This window comes from Parambassis ranga, chromosome 15 (assembly GCF_900634625.1).
Source record: "Parambassis ranga chromosome 15, fParRan2.1, whole genome shotgun sequence".
In the NCBI taxonomy this organism is placed as follows: Eukaryota; Metazoa; Chordata; class Actinopteri; family Ambassidae; genus Parambassis; species Parambassis ranga.
This window is the reverse complement of record NC_041035.1, coordinates 12560622-12582235: the sequence shown is the minus strand read 5'-3', so window position 1 is coordinate 12582235 and position 21614 is coordinate 12560622. Positions and strand designations below refer to the sequence as shown.

The window sequence follows — 21614 nt, the reverse complement described above, 5'->3', positions numbered from 1 at the left end:
GTGCTTTGTCCTTTGTTGCTTTTTCCTTCACAAATTGACAGCAGTCATTATTCATGCAGGAGTTTGACATCATGAAGATCGCAAACACAGATTGCCTTTTGATGATGTTTTAATCAGGTAATGCAACAAAGAGTAAAGAAAGGATGAGTATAATTCAGTGTCACAGGAAAGACAAGATGAAGAACAGTTGATTGGAGCATGTCACTACAGAGTCAGGTTAGACCTTGTTCTGCTTCTCGGGCTCTTCTTCCTTTTTTTCAGGGTCTGGTAAAGAGAATAGTAAAAATGATTTCTTTCTTGTATCCTAAGAATCTGAAACACTGTTCATATCCAAATCCAGTGTAAATACATACAAACCTTTGAGTTTAATGGGACCCACAAGCAGAGTTTGGCTTTCATGCTGTGACTCCAGGTCTCTGGCTACTCGCCTCATGCAGCCACGTCGGCAGCGGGAGCTGTAGTCAGAGGCCTGACATATCAGGACTCTGCACTGGATGTACACCGACTCTTTAGCTTGCAGGAACTTGAAGGTCCTGAATGCAAAACGGGCATAGTCTGCAGTGCCACTAACATAGGACTGGTAGGTGCTATCCACAGGACATCTAAAGGGAAAACAGATATGATTTATGCATAGACTACAGAAAATCATACTGACATCTGAGGCTTCCTGTGTTGGAATTATTGTTTTAAAGTGGATGAATTAATGAAATGCACAAGTACGCAATCTATCTTGTTTGAATAAAAGTATGAAGGTTTATCAGCAGAATGTTTTTAATGCATTGAGACTTCTGTGTAACATGGGAAAATATCTGCAGCAATTTGTGTGCTGTACTGTGTAATAGAAGGTAGAATTTAAGTAATGTTGAGTTATTATAAATGCCCTACTTTGCATTTTAAAAACAGGGAAGAAGCCAGCTCATCTTACCCGGTACGGATCAAGTAGTAAGACCTGGTCTGGAAATCATACTGTGATGGTGATGCCACACAGGTGTCAATAAAGAGAACCAGGGAGCTGTCACGCCTAGGTAGGTCCACTTGGACAAATACTTTCTCGTTGAGCGACACCTCATAAGGTACTTCAGTCACCTAACAGTTCAAAGGCAAAATATTAGTACAATGAACTGATGCCACGTGCATATAGTTCCATATAGCTGAACTTGAAAGCTCTGGCTAGATAAATTCAGACAGAGCTGAGCTAACAGGACTGGTATTTCACAGTACATCAGAGTTTCAAATTTGGTGTCTGAGGAGACATTTCCACTTTGGCATTGTGGTAGCAAAGCAGTAAAGAGGAGCAACTATAATTACCAGAACAGGCAGGCAAAAGTGTGCACTGTGACTTTAAATACCCGAACAAACCTTATAGTAGAAGTTGCTGGATGTGTAGAAAGACATGGTGGTGTTGAATCTGCCTGTGCCTGTAATGGTGCTGTTACCAGAATTTCTGACAATGAACATGGTATGAGACACGGAGTCCTGGTCCATTTGACAGGTGACATTCAGTCTGAAGTGGGAGTGGCGTGTGATCACTCCGGAGGAGGAGGCTTCACTGCGGACAGTGTTGCTGTACACAACTCTGCCATTGTTGAACTGTTCGAAGTGGAAGACATAGGAAAATAAAAGTATGATGTCAACATCACAGCAATCTGTGGGAAACACTGTGGATTGATGAGGTGTATGTGTGAGGTGTACCTCTCTGATGTTGCCACAAGTGTTACTGTGGAAACTGAAGACCACCTGGTTACTGGAGACCTGGGGTCTGCAGTACGGGTCATTCAAGTACAGATTGTAGCCATCATAGCCCACGGAGTTTAGGTAAGACCTTGAAATAACGATGGTCATCTTGTCTGAAGAGCAGTCCACTCGACCTGACAGAGGAGTGTGTTCACACTGGATGAGCATTCATTCAAACCCATACGGATCCATCCTCTAGTTCACATGTGAAGGTACAAGAAAAACTATAGAATGGGTAACCATTAACCAATAATTACCCTTTAAGATGATCTCCATGATCATCATCTCGTATAGTTGTCTTCAGCATTTAGACTGACACACATTTACCAAATGTTACATGTTCTACTCTGAATGTACCTGAGCTTGGTAGCAGAGAGCTGAAGAACTCAGCACGGAAACCTTGGGCGACCACGCTACCATCAGTGCGGAAGAGCACCGTCATGTAGTTGGAGGAGGAGTAGAAAGTGCTCACAGTGTTGTTGCAAAGTTTCCCTAAATATCTGGAACCAACAGATGGCCCGTCGTAGATGGAAATGTAGTCACAGGAGCAGCAGTTTTCCAGTCTGTTGTTTAAAAAAAAAAACACAATATCACACAATTTCCCTGTTTGTATTTCATACAGTAATGCTGCGTAGTTGTGTAGTATGCTTTACTCACTGCAGGTATGTGAAGGACAGGACGATACGTTGGTCATGCTCTGCTTTAATCTGCCAGACACAATAGGCGTTGTCTTGGTAGTAGTAGGGGTGGTTGGGACTGGAGAAGGTGCCAGAGCCGAAGAGAAATCCTCCACATGACCCAGCTGAAGGTAAGACAAGGTTGACAGATTTAACCTTAGTTATTATTTATTATATATATTTCACCACAGATAACCCAACACACACAAAGTCCCAGAGATTATTCAAAGATTTAAAATACACTGTTACACAGTTATCGATCAATTCTCTGTATTATAAATAGACAAGATATCATGAAATGCCGAGAGGCCAACCTGTGGTTGGGATGGGACGAGGCGGAGATGTGACACTGCAGTATGCTGTTAAAAAGAAAAAGAAAATCAACAAACCAAAACTGTGGTTGAGGTGTGATGACTTTTGTGTTACATTAACTTACAGTTGTAATCAGGACAACAGTTGCCATAGTACTGGCAGGAGCTGGAGCAGGAGCAGCTTCCCATGTGGTAGCCACAGTTGTAACGACATGATGGCCGAGCTGTGACACAGAAATGTGTTAAAAGTAATTGCCCTGTTCACTGTTTCACATTGAGATTGTTGAGGGGTTTTTATACCTGTGGTAGATCTGGTAGGTCTGACAGTGGACTGGTAACAGTAGGCTGCAGAAAACAAGATGTTTTGTCACATTTCTTTTTACTTTGAAACCAAATATTATCACAACGTGTCCATGAGAGCACTGAGGAAACTGATGGAGTGATCCCTTTAACAACAGAAGACTCTGCACTTACAGTTGTAGTCAGGACAACAGTTGCCATAGTACTGGCAGGAGCTGTAGCAGGAGCAGCTTCCCATGTTGTAGCCACAGTTGTAGCGACATGATGGCAATGCTGTGACAAAGGAATGTGTTAAAGGTAATTGCCCTGTTCACTGTTTCACATTGAGATTGTTGAGAGGTTTTCATACCTGTGGAAGGTCTGGTAGGTCTGACAGTGGACTGGTAACAGTAGGCTGCAGAAAACAAGATGTTTTGTCACATTTCTTTTTACTTTGAAACCAAATATTATCACAATGCGTCCATGAGAGCACTGAGGAATCTGACGGAGTGATCCCTTTAACAAAATTCAGTTGATTTATTAGACTCTGCACTTACAGTTGTAGTCTGGACAACAGTTGCCATAGTACTGGCAGGAGCTGGAGCAGGAGCAGCTTCCCATGTGGTAGCCACAGTTGTAACGACATGATGGCCGAGCTGTGACACAGAAATGTGTTAAAAGTAATTGCCCTGTTCACTGTTTCACATTGAGATTGTTGAGGGGTTTTTATACCTGTGGTAGATCTGGTAGGTCTGACAGTGGACTGGTAACAGTAGGCTGCAGAAAACAAGATGTTTTGTCACATTTCTTTTTACTTTGAAACCAAATATTATCACAACGTGTCCATGAGAGCACTGAGGAAACTGATGGAGTGATCCCTTTAACAACAGAAGACTCTGCACTTACAGTTGTAGTCAGGACAACAGTTGCCATAGTACTGGCAGGAGCTGTAGCAGGAGCAGCTTCCCATGTTGTAGCCACAGTTGTAGCGACATGATGGCAATGCTGTGACAAAGGAATGTGTTAAAGGTAATTGCCCTGTTCACTGTTTCACATTGAGATTGTTGAGAGGTTTTCATACCTGTGGAAGGTCTGGTAGGTCTGACAGTGGACTGGTAACAGTAGGCTGCAGAAAACAAGATGTTTTGTCACATTTCTTTTTACTTTGAAACCAAATATTATCACAATGCGTCCATGAGAGCACTGAGGAATCTGACGGAGTGATCCCTTTAACAAAATTCAGTTGATTTATTAGACTCTGCACTTACAGTTGTAGTCTGGACAACAGTTGCCATAGTACTGGCAGGAGCTGGAGCAGGAGCAGCTTCCCATGTGGTAGCCACAGTTATAGCGACATGATGGCCGAGCTGTGACAAAGACATAGTGTTATGATAAATGCTGCTGTGTGTTTTCTTTCACATTCAGGTTGTTGAGAGGTTTTCATACCTGTGGTAGGTCTGACTGTACTGACAGTGGACCGGTAACAGTAGGCTGCAGAAAACAAGATGTTTTTTCACATTTCTTTTTACTTTGAAACACAACATTATCACAAGAAGCACTGAGGAATCTGACAGAGTGATCCTTTTAACAACTGTTGATTTATTAGATTCTGCACTTACAGTTGTAGTCAGGACAACAGTTGCCATAGTACTGGCAGGAGCTGGAGCAGGAGCAGCTTCCCATGTTGTAGCCACAGTTGTAGCGACATGATGGCTGAGCTGTGACAAAGGAATGTGTTAAAAGTAATTGCCCTGTTCACTGTTTCACATTCAGATTGTTGAGAGGTTTTCATACCTGTGGTAGATCTGGTAGGTCTGACAGTGGACTGGTAACAGTAGGCTGCAGAAAACAAGATGTTTTTTCACATTTCTTTTTACTTTGAAACCAAATATTATCACAACGTGTCCATGAGAGCACTGAGGAATCTGACGGAGTGATCCCTTTAACAACAGAAGACTCTGCACTTACAGTTGTAGTCAGGACAACAGTTGCCATAGTACTGGCAGGAGCTGGAGCAGGAGCAGCTTCCCATGTAGTTGCCGCAGTTATAGCGACATGATGGCTGAGCTGTGACAAAGACATAGTGTTATGATAAATGCTGCTGTGTGTTTTCTTTCACATTCAGGTTGTTGAGAGGTTTTCATACCTGAGGTAGGTCTGACTGTGGTTGAGTAGCAGTATGCTGCAGAAAAACAAATAATAGTGACTTTAAAAGTGACTTTTTGCATCTGTTTTTACTGTGAAACACATCATTATCACAGTGGTCATATGTATATGTCAATTTGTTGGACTTGACACCTACAGTTGTAGTCATGACAACAGTTTCCATTGTATTGACAAGAGCTGGAGCAGGAGCAGCTTCCCATGTTGTAGCCGCAGTTGTAACGACATGATGGCCGAGCTGTGACACAGAAATGTGTTAAAAGTAATTGAATTGTTTCACATTGAGATTGTTGAGAGGTTTTTATACCTGTGGTAGTTCTGTTAGTGCTGACAGTGGGCTGGTAACAGTAGGCTGCAGAAAACAAGATGTTTTTTCACATTTCTTTTTACTTTGAAACACAATATTATCACAACATGTCCATGAGAGCACTGAGGAATCTGACGGAGTGATCCCTTTAACAACAGAAGACTCTGCACTTACAGTTGTAGTCAGGACAACAGTTGCCATAGTACTGACAAGAGCTGGAGCAGGAGCAGCTTCCCATGTAGTTGCCGCAGTTGTACTGACATGATGGCTGAGCTGTGAGACACAGGACGATGTTGACATCACACTCTCAGCTTTGTATGAAATGTGAAATGCTCTTTAATGCTGCAGCTGGGACTGTTTGATACCTGTGCTTTCATATCCAGAGGGGGTGGTTGTTGAAAGGCAGTGATCTATGTGACAGAAAGAGAGGAATATGATTCATTCATTCATTGCAAGATTAACAACGATGCACTCTCAGCATTATATTACGCTGGAATCTGACAGACCGAGTGCTGCTCACAAGAGAAGTCTGCAGAAAACCTGTTCATACTGTTGAGCTGTTAGACTTACTGTTGTAGTCTGGGCAACAGTTGCCATAGTACTGGCAGGAGCTGGAGCAGGAGCAGCTTCCCATGTAGTTGCCGCAGTTGTATTGACACGATGGCTGAGCTGTGAGACACAGGACGATGTTGACATCACACTCAAATTGCACACAAACACTCTTTAACACTTGTAAGGCATTCTTGTAAAAGTGGAAGAAATATGTTTAGACTTGAGTGGGAGGGGGTATTGTTAATGTCTACAAAGCATTCAAACACATTCTGTGACTCAGATTACAGATTATAATCTATAGATTATAAAGAAACACAGACCTTTGAACTAACATTATGCTCCATATTTTTCGCTATTTAATTTTGTGGTTTTGTTTGTACCTGGAGTTGTATCAAATTGAGCAGCAGCTGATGGATCATAAAACAAATATTTATTATTATCTATTATTTACCTGTAGGTGTTGGCTCCATTGGTCCTGGGGTGGAATAATATGTTTTGAAAAAACACAGAATATACTTAAAAGCATAGATAGAAATAATTCCCATCACTTAAAATCTTTCTGTTCTTGGCTGGCCTCAGTGTTAAAAGACTATAGCTTTCTTTAGACATGAATACACTAGATATTGTGTGTAAATATGACAATGATCATAATCAGAGCGACTTACCTACTGCTCTGTAGTAAGCACGGAATCCTGAGTAACTAACAATACTATCGCTCTTGAAGCTCACAGTTAAAGAAGGACCGGTGGAGTAGAATGTGCTGTTTTTTCTGCCACACAACATCCCCAGAAGGCTGCTACTAGTGCTAGGGCCATCGTAGATGTATATGGCATCATAGAAACATGACGACTCAAGCTCAATGCTACGATAGGCACAGACCAAAAAACACATGTTTGAATGTAAAGCCACACAATACAGCATGAACACACACAAAAGCTACATATGCAGACCACTTGCTTACTTTACATCAGATAACTCCAGTTCCACACGTTGCCCACTTAGTCTGATGTACCACACACATACTGCATTGTTTGGGTACGGGTTTGGATAGTTGGGGCTGTAAAAGGTGCCGCTGCTGCTAGTCAGGTAACCACCACAGTCTACATGTGAAGAAGAAAAATCATCAGACAAGGCACAATGAGTGCTGTCATACAAGTAAAAAGACGAGTAACAGGCGGTGCAAATTTGTTTGTGTTTTCTTGGAACAAAACAAGGGCTCTTTTGTGGACTTTGTTGATGTGGCTTGAGTCAAACACAGGCAGCCGTGTCAAAGAGTTTAATTTGAGGCAACTGGACTCGTAGCTTTTTCTAAAGACGTCTCGCCACATCTTCAAGTGGCTTCTTTAGTTCTGGGGCTGCAGAGCTATGAGTCCAGGTGCCCTGCGGGTGTTTGTTGCTGTGGGAATGCTTCAGTGGGCCTGGGACTGGGAATCTTGTTAGGATGGAAGGAATCATAATAAAAAATATCTTTTGAAAACCAGCCTGCATTACCTGTCAGATTTGAATCTTGTGTGCCAGGCTCTGATTAAAGAAAAAACAGAACAAAGAGAAATGCACTAATGAATCAGAAATCAAACACATCCTGTAACTCATTAAGACACTTCCTGATCATCTATAGATTAATAATAAACACAGACTTTGAACTAACATCATGCTTTGTAATGTTTGTAACTTTTATTACTAAGTGTAGAAGTCTCTCTCATCACACTCTCAGCCTTATATCAAACATCATATGTACATCAGTCAATCAGCTGCAGCTGGGACTGTGTTATACCTGTGCTTTCATATCCAGAGGGGTTTGTTGTTGAAAGGCAGTGATCTATGTGACAGAAAGAGAGAAATATGATTCCTTTGTTCATTGCAAGATTAACAATGATGCACTCTCAGCATTATATTACGCTGGAATCTGACAGACTGACTGCTGCTCACAAGAGAAGTCTGCAGAAAACCTGTTCATACTGTTGAGCTGTTAGACTTACCGTTGTAGTCAGGACAACAGTTGCCATAGTACTGGCAGGAGCTGGAGCAGGAGCAGCTTCCCATGTAGTTGCCGCAGTTGTATTGACATGATGGCTGAGCTGTGAGACACAGGACGATGTTGACATCACACTCAAATTGCACACAAACACTCTTTAACACTTGTAAGGCATTCTTGTAAAAGTGGAAGAAATATGTTTAGACTTGAGTGGGAGGGGGTATTGTTAATGTCTACAAAGCATTCAAACACATTCTGTGACTCAGATTACAGATTATAATCTATAGATTATAAAGAAACACAGACCTTTGAACTAACATTATGCTCCATATTTTTTGTAATATTTATTATTATCTATTATTTACCTGTGGGTGATGTCTCCGTTGAGGTGGAATAATCTAAAGCTGAAATTTTGAAAAAAAAAAAAAAACAGAATATACACAAAAGCAGAGACATTTGTTTTCAGAAATCACATCAACACTTTCTGTGACTCAGCTCAAAGACATGCATCCTTATAGATTTTACAGATTTTCATAGTACATGTTTTTCCGAGACCGAACGTGTGACGCTATTTAATTTTGTGGTTTTGTTTGTATCAAATTGAGCAGCAGCTGATGGATCATAAAACAAATATTTATTATTATCTATTATTTACCTGTAGGTGTTGGCCTGGGTCCTGGGGTGGAATAATATGTTTTGAAAAAACACAGAATATACTTAAAAGCATAGATAGAAATAATTCCCATCACTTAAAATCTTTCTGTTCTTGGCTGGCCTCAGTGTTAAAAGACTATAGCTTTCTTTAGACATGAATACACTAGATATTGTGTGTAAATATGACAATGATCATAATCAGAGCGACTTACCTACTGCTCTGTAGTAAGCACGGAATCCTGAGTAACTAACACTACTATCGCTCTTGAAGCGCACAGTTAAAGAAGGACCGGTGGAGTAGAATGTGCTGTTTTTTCTGCCACACAACATCCCCAGAAGGCTGCTACTAGTGCTAGGGCCATCGTAGATGTATATGGCATCATAGGAACGTGACAACTGAAGCTCAATGCTACGATAGGCACAGACCAAAAAACACATATTTCTTGAAACAAAACAAGGGCTCCTTTGTGGACTTTGTTGATGTGGCTCGAGTCAAACACAGGCAGCTGTGTCAAAGAGTTTCATTTGAGGCAGCTGGACTCTTAGCTTTTTCTGAAGACGTCTCGCGACATCTTCAACACTTTAACACTTGTAAGGCATTCTTGTAAAAGTGGAAGAAATATGTTTAGACTTGAGAAGGGGGGGGGTTATTGTTAATGCCTACAAAGCATTCAAACATTCTGTGAGTCAGATTACAGATATAATCTATATATTATAAATAAACAAAGACCTTTGAACTAACATTATGCTCCCAATTTTTTGTAATATTTATTATTATCTATTATTTACCTTCTATCCACGTTGATTCTTGGAAGTAATCATCTGTTTTGAAAAAACACAGAATATACACAAAAGCAGAGACATTTGTTGTCAGAAATCACAACACCTTCTGTGACTCAGCTCAAAGACATGCATCCTTTTAGATTTTACATCAGCACAGACCTTTAAGCTAACATGCATCTTATTTTCATAGTACATTTTTTTCTGAAACAGGGTAATATGGGCCCCAGAAACCGAACCTGGAGTTGTACCTGGAGTTGTATAATATTCAGCAGCAGCACCTGATGGATTATAAAACAAACATGAATAAAAGGTCAGTGTAATGTACATTTTAAGGAATAATAAACTATAAGCCAAAACCTAAACAGACTAAATATGACAAAAAGAAAATCAGACAGTACCTTCTAATCCACTTGTGACCAGCGCACTGTAAAGAAACAAGAGAACCCACATGGTGAACACAATCACCTTCCAATCTGCTCCAAGAGCTGGATGCTGCAGCTTTTATACTCAGCAGCCTGTTTACAGACTCTGTTATAGCACCCATAATGCATGAGAAACGCACACTTGGCTATTCATCATAACCAGTAAGCAAAGATTGTTCACCTCCACTTTCAGGATGTAGTTAAGGTATTTGCTTTTAAAGACATTTTTGGGAACCTGCACATGAGGTAGCAGTAAAATATCTTCCACACATTGATGATCAGGTAGAGAAACAGAGTTTGAGCTTTGACTGTAAGAATCCTGCTACAGCTGGTGCATACTTTTAGCCAAATAGTCTGATCATGTTCAAAACTATTATAGTGACAAAATATATTTGCAGTTTTTGTCAGAACTGGTGTCATTCACACAAACTGCACCATGTCACCTGCGTCGGCCCTTTAGCAGTCAGTAAATCGTATTGTAGAAGATGGTGAAGGCTGTTACCGTGGTAACCTAGACCCAAACCATGATCTCTTTTCAATCACAAGAAAAGCAAAATTATTTGCTCCTTTTGCACATATCTTTACCAAAACAAGCAGAGTCCTGGGATAGAAAGGCTTATCAGACCAGAAACAACAATAATCCATCTCACTGTATGACTTACGGTATGTAAAATTATCTTAAGTTCAGCTTTGTTACTTATTGACTCTTCGCTTCCTATCAGGTAACAGTGTTTGTAAAAGATAATATCAGGACTGTAAAGTCCTGAGAACCTGCCGTGTATCCTGCCACGTCGAATCAAGCTTTTGTGTGAAAGGATTTTCTGTATTACAGTCACCCTTTATTGCAATACCATCTTGATTGCTACACAAAGAAGTGTTTGAACTTTTGAAAGGTGTATGTAGTTTTCCCAGCAATTGTTGGGAATATTTTATACTTCAGTTATAAAATCCTAAGACTCTTATAGGTGTTCCAAGATAACAAACAGCAGCTGGTACCACAAGTCAGAGTTTTTATAACAGTCTCACTCTCAGACTCTTATAACACCATTGTTTACTCTGCATTTAGATAGGTTATAGCAGTAAAACTGTCTCTTCTACCTTCATTAATATCTGGAGGGTCTAAGGTGGTCAGGATGAACCTAATTATTTTTAAGCGGTTTCTAAATTTGCATGTATCAGGTGTAAATCGTGTAAAATTAGAAACAATGACAATCACAATGTTCCCAGTGGGCGCTTGTCATATTATTTTAATAGCCAGGTTATAATCAGATATGTATAAGCAGAAGCCTGATGGGTAAACAGCAGTAACTCAAAGAAAAGTCACCAACACTGGTCCCATCAGGTCATGACCCCATGTTCTGCTGGTCGTGTTGGTTGTTTTAGTACATATGTTTTTCTGATGTGTTTTATTTTATTTTGGCTGGTTCCTGTTTTATTTTGAAAGTGCTGTTTTCTTGTGTATCTCCGTGTGTTTTACTTCCGCATGTTTTCCCTCCTTTGTGATTACCTGCTCGTCCTGATTTGTCTTCACCTGTGTCTTGTTATCTCCCATGTATTCCAGTCTTGTGCACCCCCTTTGTCTTTGTCTTTTTGTGCTGTGATCTTACTGCGTGCCTCCTTGTTTTCAGTGTTTTGTCCAGGCCTCCAGTTCTGGTTTTTAGTTTTGACTGTATTTGTCCCCACTTTTTGGATCATTGGATTTTGCCGCCCAGGATATTAGTCGGCTTTAATTATTAAGCTCACTTTTTGTTTGAATTTTGTTTTGCTGTTTGTGTCTGCATTTGGGTCCACCAGAATTTAACTCATAACACTTTAATAGAGTACCTTGGAAACACTTTCATACTTGCAGCATTTCTGTATTTGCTTGCATTGTTGAGTCAATACTGACACTAGGACAATAATCACTGAGTGTGTTTCCTGCGTAGACTTGTCATGAATGTGTTTACTTGAACTGTTGCTTGAATAATCCGGTGCTCTTTCACAAACATTTCCACAACATGGTGACATTTCAGTGAATCACTCTGGCAAACACAGGCATGCCTGGCTGTCCCTCTACTTCTCACTCCTGTTTTGTGGAAGCTGAGTTCTCCCGTTCACCCCCTCCTGGATGTGCTTGCATCATCCTGCTAAAGTCAACATGTTGAGGGACATTGGGTGGTCTTCTCTCCGTCAGACTATTTATCTATAACAGCAGCTTGTCAGTACAAAGCGGGCTGTGAGTCACTGCAGCAGGAGCCCCTGACTTTGGTTTGGTTATTCAGTAACCAGAGTGGGAGCCCCACGTCCAGGCTGGCTGGATTAAAGTGAGGGAGCAGAGGAGCCAGACTTCACTCAGCCACCGCAGAACCCATCGGTAAGAGCACCTTTTTCTTCTCTTTTTTTTTTTTTTTAACTTTATCTAAATTCGTGCATTTTGAGTGTTCAGCAGAGTGAATTGTCAGATGAGGGAAGACACTTTAAAGTTTAAAAAAAATCAATAGACTTACCAATTATATTCTTTAATACCAAAAAAATGTTTTTAATCATTCAATTAAATGGTTAATTTCTGCAAAGTCTCTAAATATAAATAATCATTATTGTATCAGTCATCAGGTACACTGGTAATTTAGCTATGTATTGGTACATTGGAGTTTAATTGATCAGGGATCAAGGCCATGTCCTGTGCTACATGTCCAAACAGAGGATAATCCAGTGTTTGCTCAGCTCCTCCGAGAGTCCATCAGTCCACATTTCTGCGTAACTGTCCTATTTTTACTGTGGTTCTTAACAATGGTTCATTCAAATCTCAGTCAACATTTAAATATCAACATTCTTACTTGCACATTATACCGTATATGTTGTTTATCTTAATGTTGTTTTTATGACTTACTATAACATTAATACAGCGGCATTTGTCACGTCTGCGCATTTCTGATCATTTTATACTATGCTGATAATTCAAACACATTTCTGTGAGTGCTGCTTCAACAGGGTCTGAGTAAACAATGTCCGAATGGAATAATCTATCTTATTTTGTCTGTGAACACACAAACACGGTGGGACATACGTAGATGTGTCTTCATTATCTATGCAACCTCTGTTGCAGAGAGTAATGCCTGCTCTCATTCACTGACCAGCAGGAGAGAAAATGCACAAAGAGCGATCAATCGATCACTGACATGCTGCTCTATGCCCAGTGTTCCTGTCAGACTGAAAATCCAATTCAGCCAGATCTGTGTGAAAGCTTACACACTTACAACAATAGCCTCACCAAGGGCACAACAAGCATTTGATAGGCTGATGCACGCAAAGTAAGGTCGAACTGAAACCATCTGTCTTTCTTCCAACACCAGAAGAAAACTACCAAGCATCGGTGAAATGCAGAGACTACGGTCCCCTCTTCTGGCCCTCCTACTGTGCTGCTGCTGCTGCCTGTCAGGAGGCCAAGCCAACCGAGTCTACGTTCATCCTTTCCATCTTTTTGCTGCCGAGAATGTCAGCTGTGAGACCCTGCAGCCCCAGATCATAAAGCCCCTGGAAACACTTCCAGTGGCCCCCCTTGATATAGAAATTCTGACACCAGACATCAGGGACCCATCAAAGATGGATCCACAAAGGCAGAACATCACAGAGAGGACAGCGGTCCTGGCAGAGTTGATGAACTCTTTGGGTCTGAGGATGTACCAGGCTCTCAGCAGCAAACAGCAGGGCACCAACACCCTTCTCTCTCCAGTCAACACCTACGGATCCCTTGTCACTTTCTACCTGGGGGCCTCCAAGAGAACAGCAAGCTCTTTCCAGGTCTTTGCTTTACATTTTCTATCACTAATAAGACTGGATTCCAGGCAAGTCCTTTGCTGTTTTCCTAACCATACATTTACTTTTCTTCCAGCTTCTACTAGGTCTGAGCAGTGACACAGACCGAGAGGACTGTGTGTCCTTAGTGGATGGACACAAGGTCCTTAAAACCTTGCAGGGCATCAACTCTCTGGTGGATGATGGTCCCAAAGACGAAATTACCACCCAGGTCTGGGCCTTTACTCGCCAGGATGCTCGGCTGTCTGAGGACTTTATTCAGGGCACGCAGGACTTCTCTGATACATCATTCATCAGAGGCATAGACTTCTCCAAATCTCCAGAGGCAGAGCAGCTGGTGAACAGCTTTGTGGAGAAGACATCCCATGGAATGGTGAAGCAAATCGTCAAAGATGTGAATTCCAGCAGCGACCTTTTGTTCATCACCTCCTTCATCTTCCAAGGTCTGTTTCAGGAAAGCAGCGTGAACAAGACAACACATATTAAAAAGCAGGGATGAAGCCCGATGTATCTGGGGTTGATTTCATGTTACAGGTGTGTATTGTCTAACTGTGTTCTTTGGTTGTGCTTGCTCAGGCAACTGGAGGACTGCCTTCAAGCCTGAAAAAACCTCTTTGCAAGAGTTTCATGTGGATGAAACGACCACAGTAATGGCCCCACTGATGACCCACACGGGTCAGTACCACTACCTGAACGACAAGGTATAAGGTCTCATTTGTATGCCGATTTGTGGGAAATTCAAGCTCATTATAATCTTAACTATTTTTTTTTTATCTTAAAGGTGCGGCAGTGTACTGTTGTAAAGTTGTCCCTCAGCAAACGGTCTTACATGTTGCTCGTCCTGCCTCATGAAGGGGCCAGCCTCTCTGACATAGAATCAAAGCTGCGCACTGGCGTCATGTCTGGCTGGCATCAGAAGCTCCAAGAGGGGTGAATATTTAACTTTTTATAAACACTAAACAAGTCAAATCCGTTACAACTCCATTACTAAACAACGTTATTAACAGCTATAAGGTGTTTTAAAATCCACTTCCCTCTTTCAGTCTGTTGGAGTTGTCTCTCCCGAAGTTCTCCCTGTCGTCTGTGACTGATCTGCATGATCTGCTGACTGACATGGATCCAGAGATTGAGGCTAAACTGCTTGGTTCCCAGGCTGAGTTTAGCCAGCTCAGCAACATCAAACCCTTCACTATAGATAAGGTGAGCAAGATGAGTGGTCAGCTTATCATAATTTATTCTAAATGGATGTACACAATAATTTGCGTTGTTTGTCTCTCCCCAGGCTGTCAACAAGGTGCTGTTTGAGATGTCTGAAGAGGGAGCAGAAGCTCAGGACACGAGACAAGAGGAGGGCGTCCCTCTGAAGCTATCCATCAACAGACCTTTCTTCTTTTCTGTTATAGAAGGAGAATCAAATGCCATCCTCATGCTGGGTAAGATAACCAACCCTACACTCTAAAGATGTAAACAAACCTGACATGAGCAGCATATGTCTCTGCAGGGGCATGATATCATTTTTCATCAAAAATAATGTTTAGATGAAAGTGAAGCAACATTTAGTGCCATCACAGAAACTCTGAAGTTTCTGCCTTGATCAGTATTTATGAAGTCATTGATTCGTTTATTGTAGCAGAGTTCTGTACAGTATTGTTCAGTAGTAAGTACAGTAACATGAAGTATTACCAACATGTTGTATACATGTATTATACTAAGAGTCTATTTTTGTTTTTATTGTGTGATTTGTGAGTATAAAACATTTGTTTCCAAGTATAGCAACAGTGTTCAGACTGTTTCATTGTTTCAACATGGGTTAATATGTAAAACAATTTGTAAATGTGTACATCAACATTTATGAACAGTAGGAGATGTGAGTGGTTTTCTGCTTTCTCAAAATATTAAATTAAAAATGTTCAACAATGATTCTGCGTGGATTACTGCAGCTTTTTTTGGTAGTACCGAGGGTCAAACCATTTGTAGTTAGTTAAAACATACTCATTCAAAAATGTATCCAAAGTCCTTCGTTTTATTCCCAAATAAATTCATACATTATAATATTATACAACTTTGATTTGAACACATGTTATCAGTTGTTTATCTCAGATTAATCCACCAAGAAACAGAAACATGTTCATTCCATGAATATGGAGGCTCCTTCTGTTTGAAATGCATTGTGGTTCTGAAGTCCACATTCGAGATGTTTTTGTACCTAAAGATTAGTAGTGTCTGTTTTCTTACATTCTTTGTAGCCTGAGCTCCACTGTGGAGAGTCTGTTAAAGGGTTTCAGTCACTGAGGAGTCACATGCTTTACTGGTTCTGTTCAGCGAGTTCTCTGGCTTCTTTCACGAGATCCATCAGAGCAGAAAACATGGAGATGTCATTTGGCTGAAGACCCATCTTCTGAATCTGAGACGCACAATACAAAATAATATATGCTGTAACTTCAGATTTTTCTACAGTATTCTGATGCATGCTAGGGTGCAAACATTGCATACCTGTTCCCCCAAATATTCGACATCCAGTGCCAGCTGAAGACGTATCTTGCTGTCATCTGTGGGTCCACCATTCGCTCCAGCTGTAGTAATCGTGCTCGCACCCTTTCTGGCTTGCTTTAATCTCTTCAGACTTTCTTCCATCTTTCGCACTGAGCTCAGCACCTCAGAGATGGTCTCATAGTATCTAAACACAAAGAGAGGAATCCGTCTTTAACAATGAAATGACTGCAGCTCTCTAGCACTACATCTGGGCCTGTTAAACTATTGTTTGTGGAAGTGTGTTACAGGCTTACTTCTGTGTGCACTCAGACAGTGCAACTCGCAGCCACTCTTGTGCTGTGTTAGGAGTGACCAACCCTGTTGAGTCAGTTAACAACTGGTGTAACGGACGCAAGGCGTTGTCCATGTATGCTGATGCACGCACAGGTGTGTCCTACACACAGAAAACATAATGTCAAAAGCATCAATAAACAAACCCGTTTGCTTATGCTAAGAAGTTCCTTATTGTCCCAGCCCACACGGCTCCTGTCTTAGATTCCTTTTTAGCTCTCCAGTCATTAGTCCGTGTCAAAACTGCATTTGCCAATTTAAATAAACATCAGGTAGCAGTGTAGTATGATACATTTTGGTAGGTGTATCCAGAGAATCCTGGTTAGAGAAATGTAAAATCTAAGAAAATAATCAAATGGACTTACGGGACATGCATTAGTGTGCATGTGTGCAGCTTCACCTACTTTGTTGGTTCGACGGTAGAGTCGTGGGACCTCGGAGGCGCTTTTCAGGAAGCGACAGCAACGTTCAGTAAGATGCTGAGTCATCCTGGTGTTCAGAGCAGGAATGCTACTTGTGAGGCAAGCCTTGGAGTCTGCTAGAGCATCTGATGTAGAAGAGAAAGGTATACACAGTCACAGATTCCCCTGATGTTAACATCAGACAGGGAAAGCAAAAGTGATCTGAAACTTTTGAACAGCTTACCTTCCACAACAGCCAAGTTTTGGAATCCGACAGCTTCTAATCGCTGTCTGATCGTCTCTGACAAATCCGGGATCTACGAGAAATATGAGAAGATTGTTAATGTTAAACTGAATAAACTAAAAAAGGTTAGATGAAGAAGTATTGGTTTGTGTGTGTGTGCACACCTGCTCCTGCAGTTTTTGGATGTCTGCTGCAATGTGAACAAGCTGCTTAGTAGACAGGGAAGTTGGGCTCCCACTCTCACTGCCTCCCTCGTCCAGTGATGTTCGGCTGGATGTGGACGAGGCTGAGCTTGGCAGAGGCCTGGTTGGCTCTTTAGTCACTTCAGGGGAAGAGGTCTTAGTCAATACCTATGAGGACAACAAGTCAAGATGAAAAACAAGAAAAATGTATGCAGCTCTTAACATCTTAAATCCATCTTTGTCTAGCTTACCTCATCCAGAAACTTGGCATATCGTGAGTACAGCTGCAGTGTGAGCTTCCAGAAGCGATGGGCCAGAGGTGAGAGATAGACCTTGTCTGACCAACACCTCACTAGGCAGGACCACAACACCTCAGACACCTGTAGGTGGTATGCACTGCCAGCTGGACACAAGCAGACTCACAGTCAATGTTAATAAAGATTAGACAGACAAATTTGGTGTTGCATGATGGTGAATAAATTCCTACCCGGTGCTGCGTCTAAACCATCACTTATGGCGTTTTCAAGGTGGCCTGCTATTTCCTTGTACCTGGAAAACAAGGTACGACATACAGTGTTATTAGCTCGACATTGACAGGCTCATAGTGTGAAACAACATTGTTGGCCAGGAAATGCCCAACTTTCCAGAAAAGCCAAGCTGTTGAGGTTTATATTGCAAAATGGGGACACAATCATTAACATGCAGTGATGAACCCCTGTGTTGTGTGTTTTACAGTGTGTACGTGTGTGGGGGATGGGAGAAGGATCACAAACAGCTTGTCTAGTTTTTTCACACAGATCAATGGCCTTTAAGTCAAGGTCCACTGTCATGTTTAGTAATATGCTGACACACATCCTCAATTCACAACCATAAGCACATTCCCATATTCCTATGAACACTAGCTTTTCAGATTGTGAGAATCTGCCAGCTTGTCTTTATTCTCAAAAAAAATGCTGACCGGCTGTTATTTTAATACAAGCTAATCTCTCGAGTCCTTAAAGCAAGACAGATCAATTCTTCAAAATACAGGCTATGCAAAAATTCACTTCTGACTATATTAAATACAGACTGAACATCACTATTGTTGGATGTTCAATCAAACAAAAGGTGCTCATAAGACTAAATCAACATCTAAGGCGACCCCTTTCATTAGTGTCTGCTAATCTACCAGCAAAATGCTGGTTTTGTGTTGGTGGTGGTGTGAATAAGCACTGTAGAAGTTTCAAGTGTACTAGTATGATACCCACCGTAGCTGAAAGTAAACCGGCAGGTTCCATTTGTTGTGAAAACTGGTGTATGAGGGATGTACTCTCAGTCTCTTCACGCTGGCTTGTGAGCTGCACTGTCGTTCAAACCTCCGCACAAACTCCATACTCACACTGTAACGCTAAGGAACGTGATTTAAAAAAAAAAAAAAAATCAATCACACTCTGAATCATGTGACCATGTCATGCATAAACACATACACAAACACATCAGATGTGTCAATGTACCTCATAGAATATGTCAGGATTTCCAGGGTTGAAGAGGTAAGACAGCCTTTCCTCTATGCCTTTAATTATCTCCGGCCACACAGAGTTAACGAGGAAATCATAACCAGGCACTGTGTCAGCTTTGTCACTGAGGAGAGGGAACGTTAAACATATGGTGATAAACGCAGAATCTGATTAGTAAATGATGTATTGCAATAATATTAATATAATATATTCAAATATATCAATGGTGTGTAAAACATAGATCACACAGCCTGGTCTGCATGCCAAATGCAACAGATGAAAGCAAACAATTTGCTTTTCTAATCCAGACAACAGTATTCAATGCACAACAAAGAACTATGTGGTCTTTGAATGGTTTCAATGAATGTGCTTCAATGAATATTAACCTGGATATGGCTCCTCCAGTCACCTCTTTAAGTATTCTGCAGTGGTGGGGAACAAACTCTAACAGCCTAGAATACATCAGCTGGAGACCAGATGGGCTGGACTTCACCACCTCTTCAACTATCACCTAACAGAAGAACAGATTCAATTTTTAGGTGTTATAGAAAGCATTTACTACAGCAGGATTCCCTGCAAACAAAACAATTTCTAGCCATGTTACTAATGAACGTATAATATGTGCTTACCTGATCCATATATGGTTTGACCAGCACCTGTCCTACCAGAGCTTCAGCATCCCGAGTCTTATCTATTGTGGCATAGGTCCTGAGACAGTGACGCACCATGTCTATGTTGGATGTCTGCAGGCCCTCAATAAGCAGGCCTTCCAAAGACTGCTGCAGCATTGATGTAATCCCTGCAATTCGCTGGTGCAGGACATCAAAGAATACATTATTTATTTTAATATACTCTATGTGTATTCAATGTAGATATGGGCTGTATGTATGGGCTTTCTAAGAAGTCCTTTAACCATTAGCACTTATAAGAATTCACAGAAACTGATTTTTTTTTTAGATAATTACAATTGATCACAGACAAGCAGCCAGTCAAGACAACTGATTGATTAACTGAGTGCCTTTTGCCTTTTAGCTGTCTGACTGATTGACCCATTAACACTTACAGGTCTGACTTTGTCCAGTAGGGGCATGCCTTTGCTCTGTACAGCATGGAACTGCAGCTGATTGAATTCTGTAGCGATCCTCTCCAGGATCTGTCCTGCTAACAAGGGACTGTGCACACACAGAGAGATAGTCAAACAGTCTGACATATGCAGAGACTGAGAATTATCTCCATACAATGACCAAGCTCAACAATTTGAACCTCCGATTCAAGCACTTACGCTATGCAAATCTGTGAGTTTTACTCCATTGCTGACACTTGACCTTGTACAAGATGATTGTACATGTCTTGTTTCACCAATGCAATCACAATGTATCAGGAGATAGTAGTGGGTGAATTAACATGTTAAACCCTCACCTGCTGATCTCCAGTGAGCTGGATTCCTTGGAGTTCTGCGAGTGAAGGATTTTCTCAATCTTCTCCACTGAGCGAACCACCTGAATCAGCCGCAATACACACACCTGATGGATGGAGATGATACTTTATTATATATAACTTATTGTACTCACAATTTGGCAGGTCATTCTAGACTGTCTACCACGAACAAATCGAAAAGAAATACTAAACCTTTTTTTTCTGCAAGTCTTCTTGTCTGGACAGCTGGTTGTCTATAGCCTGTATTACTTCGCTCACACATGACCGCAGACTCTGCACAGAATCACAGGTAAAAACATGCACGAACACTCTGTGGCAGTGGTGTATTAAAGCTTATACACAACTTACCATAACCTCCTCTCGTAACTGTCCTAATGGCACAGAGAGCTGATTAAGGGCTTTGTCCATCCCCACCTGAGGCAGAGAAATAGAGGTCAGATTAAAAACAATTATTTCATTGCATCGGTACATTTTTAATGTCCACAAGACTTCAAAAACATCTCAATAATGACAGCCACTGATAATAGTCTTACGACTCGAAAACTACATTACCAATGACCGTGACTGTGAAAAATGACTGACCAGGTTTGTGGATAGGTTAACAAAATCTGCATAGTCCTTGTTGATGAGTTCCACCATTGCCGTTTTCAGCAGCTTGTAGTAGAGCTCCAGGTCCTCTCTCATCTCCTCCAGCTGGACATGTTTCCGACACTCAGCCACGAACTGGTCGACGTCAAAGTCATCCTGTGGACAGTGAGTCACACATGTATGGAGCATTGGGTGGTAAGCTATGTATATACTGTAACTTACAGACATCAGTGGCATAGAGGTACAGACAAACTTAACAAGACACACACAGAGGGAGAAATAAAGCTTTACGCATAAATATGATCAGTATTGTGGTTCCTGCACGGCAACCTTTACTGTTGGACAATATGTTTGTCATTAAGGCGTAAACATTTTGTCCTACTCATTGGATAAAATGTGTATAGTTACTGACAAACAATCGACTCACGACAGAGAAATGAAGCATCAAAATAAACTATCGACGTCTAGATAGCATTATGCTAATTAGTTTGACAGCACACGCTACCGTTAGCTCCTGAAAAACGTAACGTTAACAGGTTCTCACCTTCATGAAAACATCCTTGTCGAAGCACAAAGAATCTGGTCCTTTTGGTAGATTCATTTTGGAATAAAAGACACAGCTACATACAAACTACCTACATAAAAAAATGACAAGTCTTCAGTTAGCTGCTGAAGCCAGAGCCAAGCTTCCGCAAACATGGCAAGCGCACCAACGAAGAAGAATCAGGACCGATTGCGATACGAGTGCTGCCCCCTAACGGCAGATGTCACACAATACTTGGTGATGACAG

General features: G+C 41.2%; 3 protein-coding genes across 15 annotated transcripts; 1 reads left to right on the top strand and 2 right to left on the bottom strand.

Annotated features, from left to right (window-relative positions):
• Positions 1–91: 91 nt before the first annotated feature.
• Positions 92–9923, bottom strand: LOC114447094 (deleted in malignant brain tumors 1 protein-like). 13 transcript variants are annotated; one of them, XM_028423133.1, is made up of 38 exons: positions 9834–9923; positions 9670–9713; positions 9442–9481; positions 8654–8674; positions 8364–8402; positions 8003–8101; positions 7798–7842; positions 7515–7544; positions 6985–7123; positions 6689–6885; positions 6475–6498; positions 6042–6140; positions 5837–5881; positions 5646–5744; positions 5472–5516; positions 5304–5402; positions 5148–5183; positions 4970–5068; positions 4796–4840; positions 4621–4719; positions 4448–4492; positions 4270–4368; positions 4083–4127; positions 3908–4006; positions 3734–3778; positions 3559–3657; positions 3372–3416; positions 3197–3295; positions 3023–3067; positions 2848–2946; positions 2726–2770; positions 2392–2536; positions 2092–2297; positions 1693–1868; positions 1360–1590; positions 926–1086; positions 358–602; positions 92–264 (listed from the first exon to the last, which is right to left on the bottom strand). In XM_028423133.1, the coding sequence occupies exons 1-38, from the start codon at positions 9883–9885 to the stop codon at positions 218–220; spliced, it is 3372 nt and encodes a 1123-aa protein (XP_028278934.1). In that variant the 5' UTR covers positions 9886–9923; the 3' UTR covers positions 92–217. The 13 variants fall into 13 exon arrangements, with proteins under 13 accessions (XP_028278934.1, XP_028278936.1, XP_028278935.1 ...); XM_028423135.1 differs by having other exon boundaries at positions 9442–9474; positions 9684–9713; positions 9834–9920; XM_028423134.1 differs by having other exon boundaries at positions 9442–9474; positions 9672–9713; positions 9834–9900.
• Positions 9924–12052: 2129 nt separating this feature from the next.
• agt (angiotensinogen) lies at positions 12053–15428 on the top strand. Its single transcript, XM_028423594.1, has 7 exons — positions 12053–12210; positions 13190–13637; positions 13729–14095; positions 14229–14353; positions 14434–14582; positions 14696–14852; positions 14935–15428. The coding sequence occupies exons 2-7, from the start codon at positions 13215–13217 to the stop codon at positions 15109–15111; spliced, it is 1398 nt and encodes a 465-aa protein (XP_028279395.1). The 5' UTR covers positions 12053–12210; positions 13190–13214; the 3' UTR covers positions 15112–15428.
• A 229-nt stretch (positions 15429–15657) lies between these two features.
• On the bottom strand, positions 15658–21536 carry cog2 (component of oligomeric golgi complex 2). The gene is made up of 18 exons (XM_028423593.1): positions 21368–21536; positions 20818–20979; positions 20584–20649; positions 20428–20508; positions 20218–20321; positions 19862–19970; positions 19428–19607; positions 19185–19309; positions 18796–18922; positions 18550–18689; positions 17790–17851; positions 17554–17705; positions 17285–17470; positions 17121–17193; positions 16880–17022; positions 16439–16578; positions 16146–16329; positions 15658–16056 (listed from the first exon to the last, which is right to left on the bottom strand). Exons 1-18 carry the CDS (start codon positions 21422–21424, stop codon positions 15958–15960), a joined length of 2190 nt encoding a protein of 729 aa, XP_028279394.1. The 5' UTR covers positions 21425–21536; the 3' UTR covers positions 15658–15957.
• Positions 21537–21614: the final 78 nt, after the last annotated feature.

What these genes read in the sequence shown, in the direction of transcription:
- LOC114447094 (XM_028423133.1), bottom strand. Translation starts at nt 9,885, where the DNA reads ATGTGGGTTCTCTTGTTTCTTTACAGTGCGCTGGTCACAAGTGGATTA. An exon ending in AATGGAGCCAACACCTACAG is followed by an intron (nt 6,141 to 6,474) that starts GTAAATAATAGA and finishes TGTGTCTCACAG; the next exon opens with CTCAGCCATCGTGTCAATAC. An exon ending in CTGTTGTCCTGACTACAACT is followed by an intron (nt 4,493 to 4,620) that starts GTAAGTGCAGAA and finishes TGTTTTCTGCAG; the next exon opens with CCTACTGTTACCGGTCCACT.
- agt (XM_028423594.1), top strand. Translation starts at nt 13,215, where the DNA reads ATGCAGAGACTACGGTCCCCTCTTCTGGCCCTCCTACTGTGCTGCTGC. An exon ending in CACCTCCTTCATCTTCCAAG is followed by an intron (nt 14,096 to 14,228) that starts GTCTGTTTCAGG and finishes GTGCTTGCTCAG; the next exon opens with GCAACTGGAGGACTGCCTTC. An exon ending in ACCACTACCTGAACGACAAG is followed by an intron (nt 14,354 to 14,433) that starts GTATAAGGTCTC and finishes TTTATCTTAAAG; the next exon opens with GTGCGGCAGTGTACTGTTGT.
- cog2 (XM_028423593.1), bottom strand. Translation starts at nt 21,424, where the DNA reads ATGAATCTACCAAAAGGACCAGATTCTTTGTGCTTCGACAAGGATGTT. An exon ending in ATGCCAAGTTTCTGGATGAG is followed by an intron (nt 17,471 to 17,553) that starts GTAAGCTAGACA and finishes TTGTCCTCATAG; the next exon opens with GTATTGACTAAGACCTCTTC. An exon ending in CTGTCTGAGTGCACACAGAA is followed by an intron (nt 16,330 to 16,438) that starts GTAAGCCTGTAA and finishes CTTTGTGTTTAG; the next exon opens with ATACTATGAGACCATCTCTG.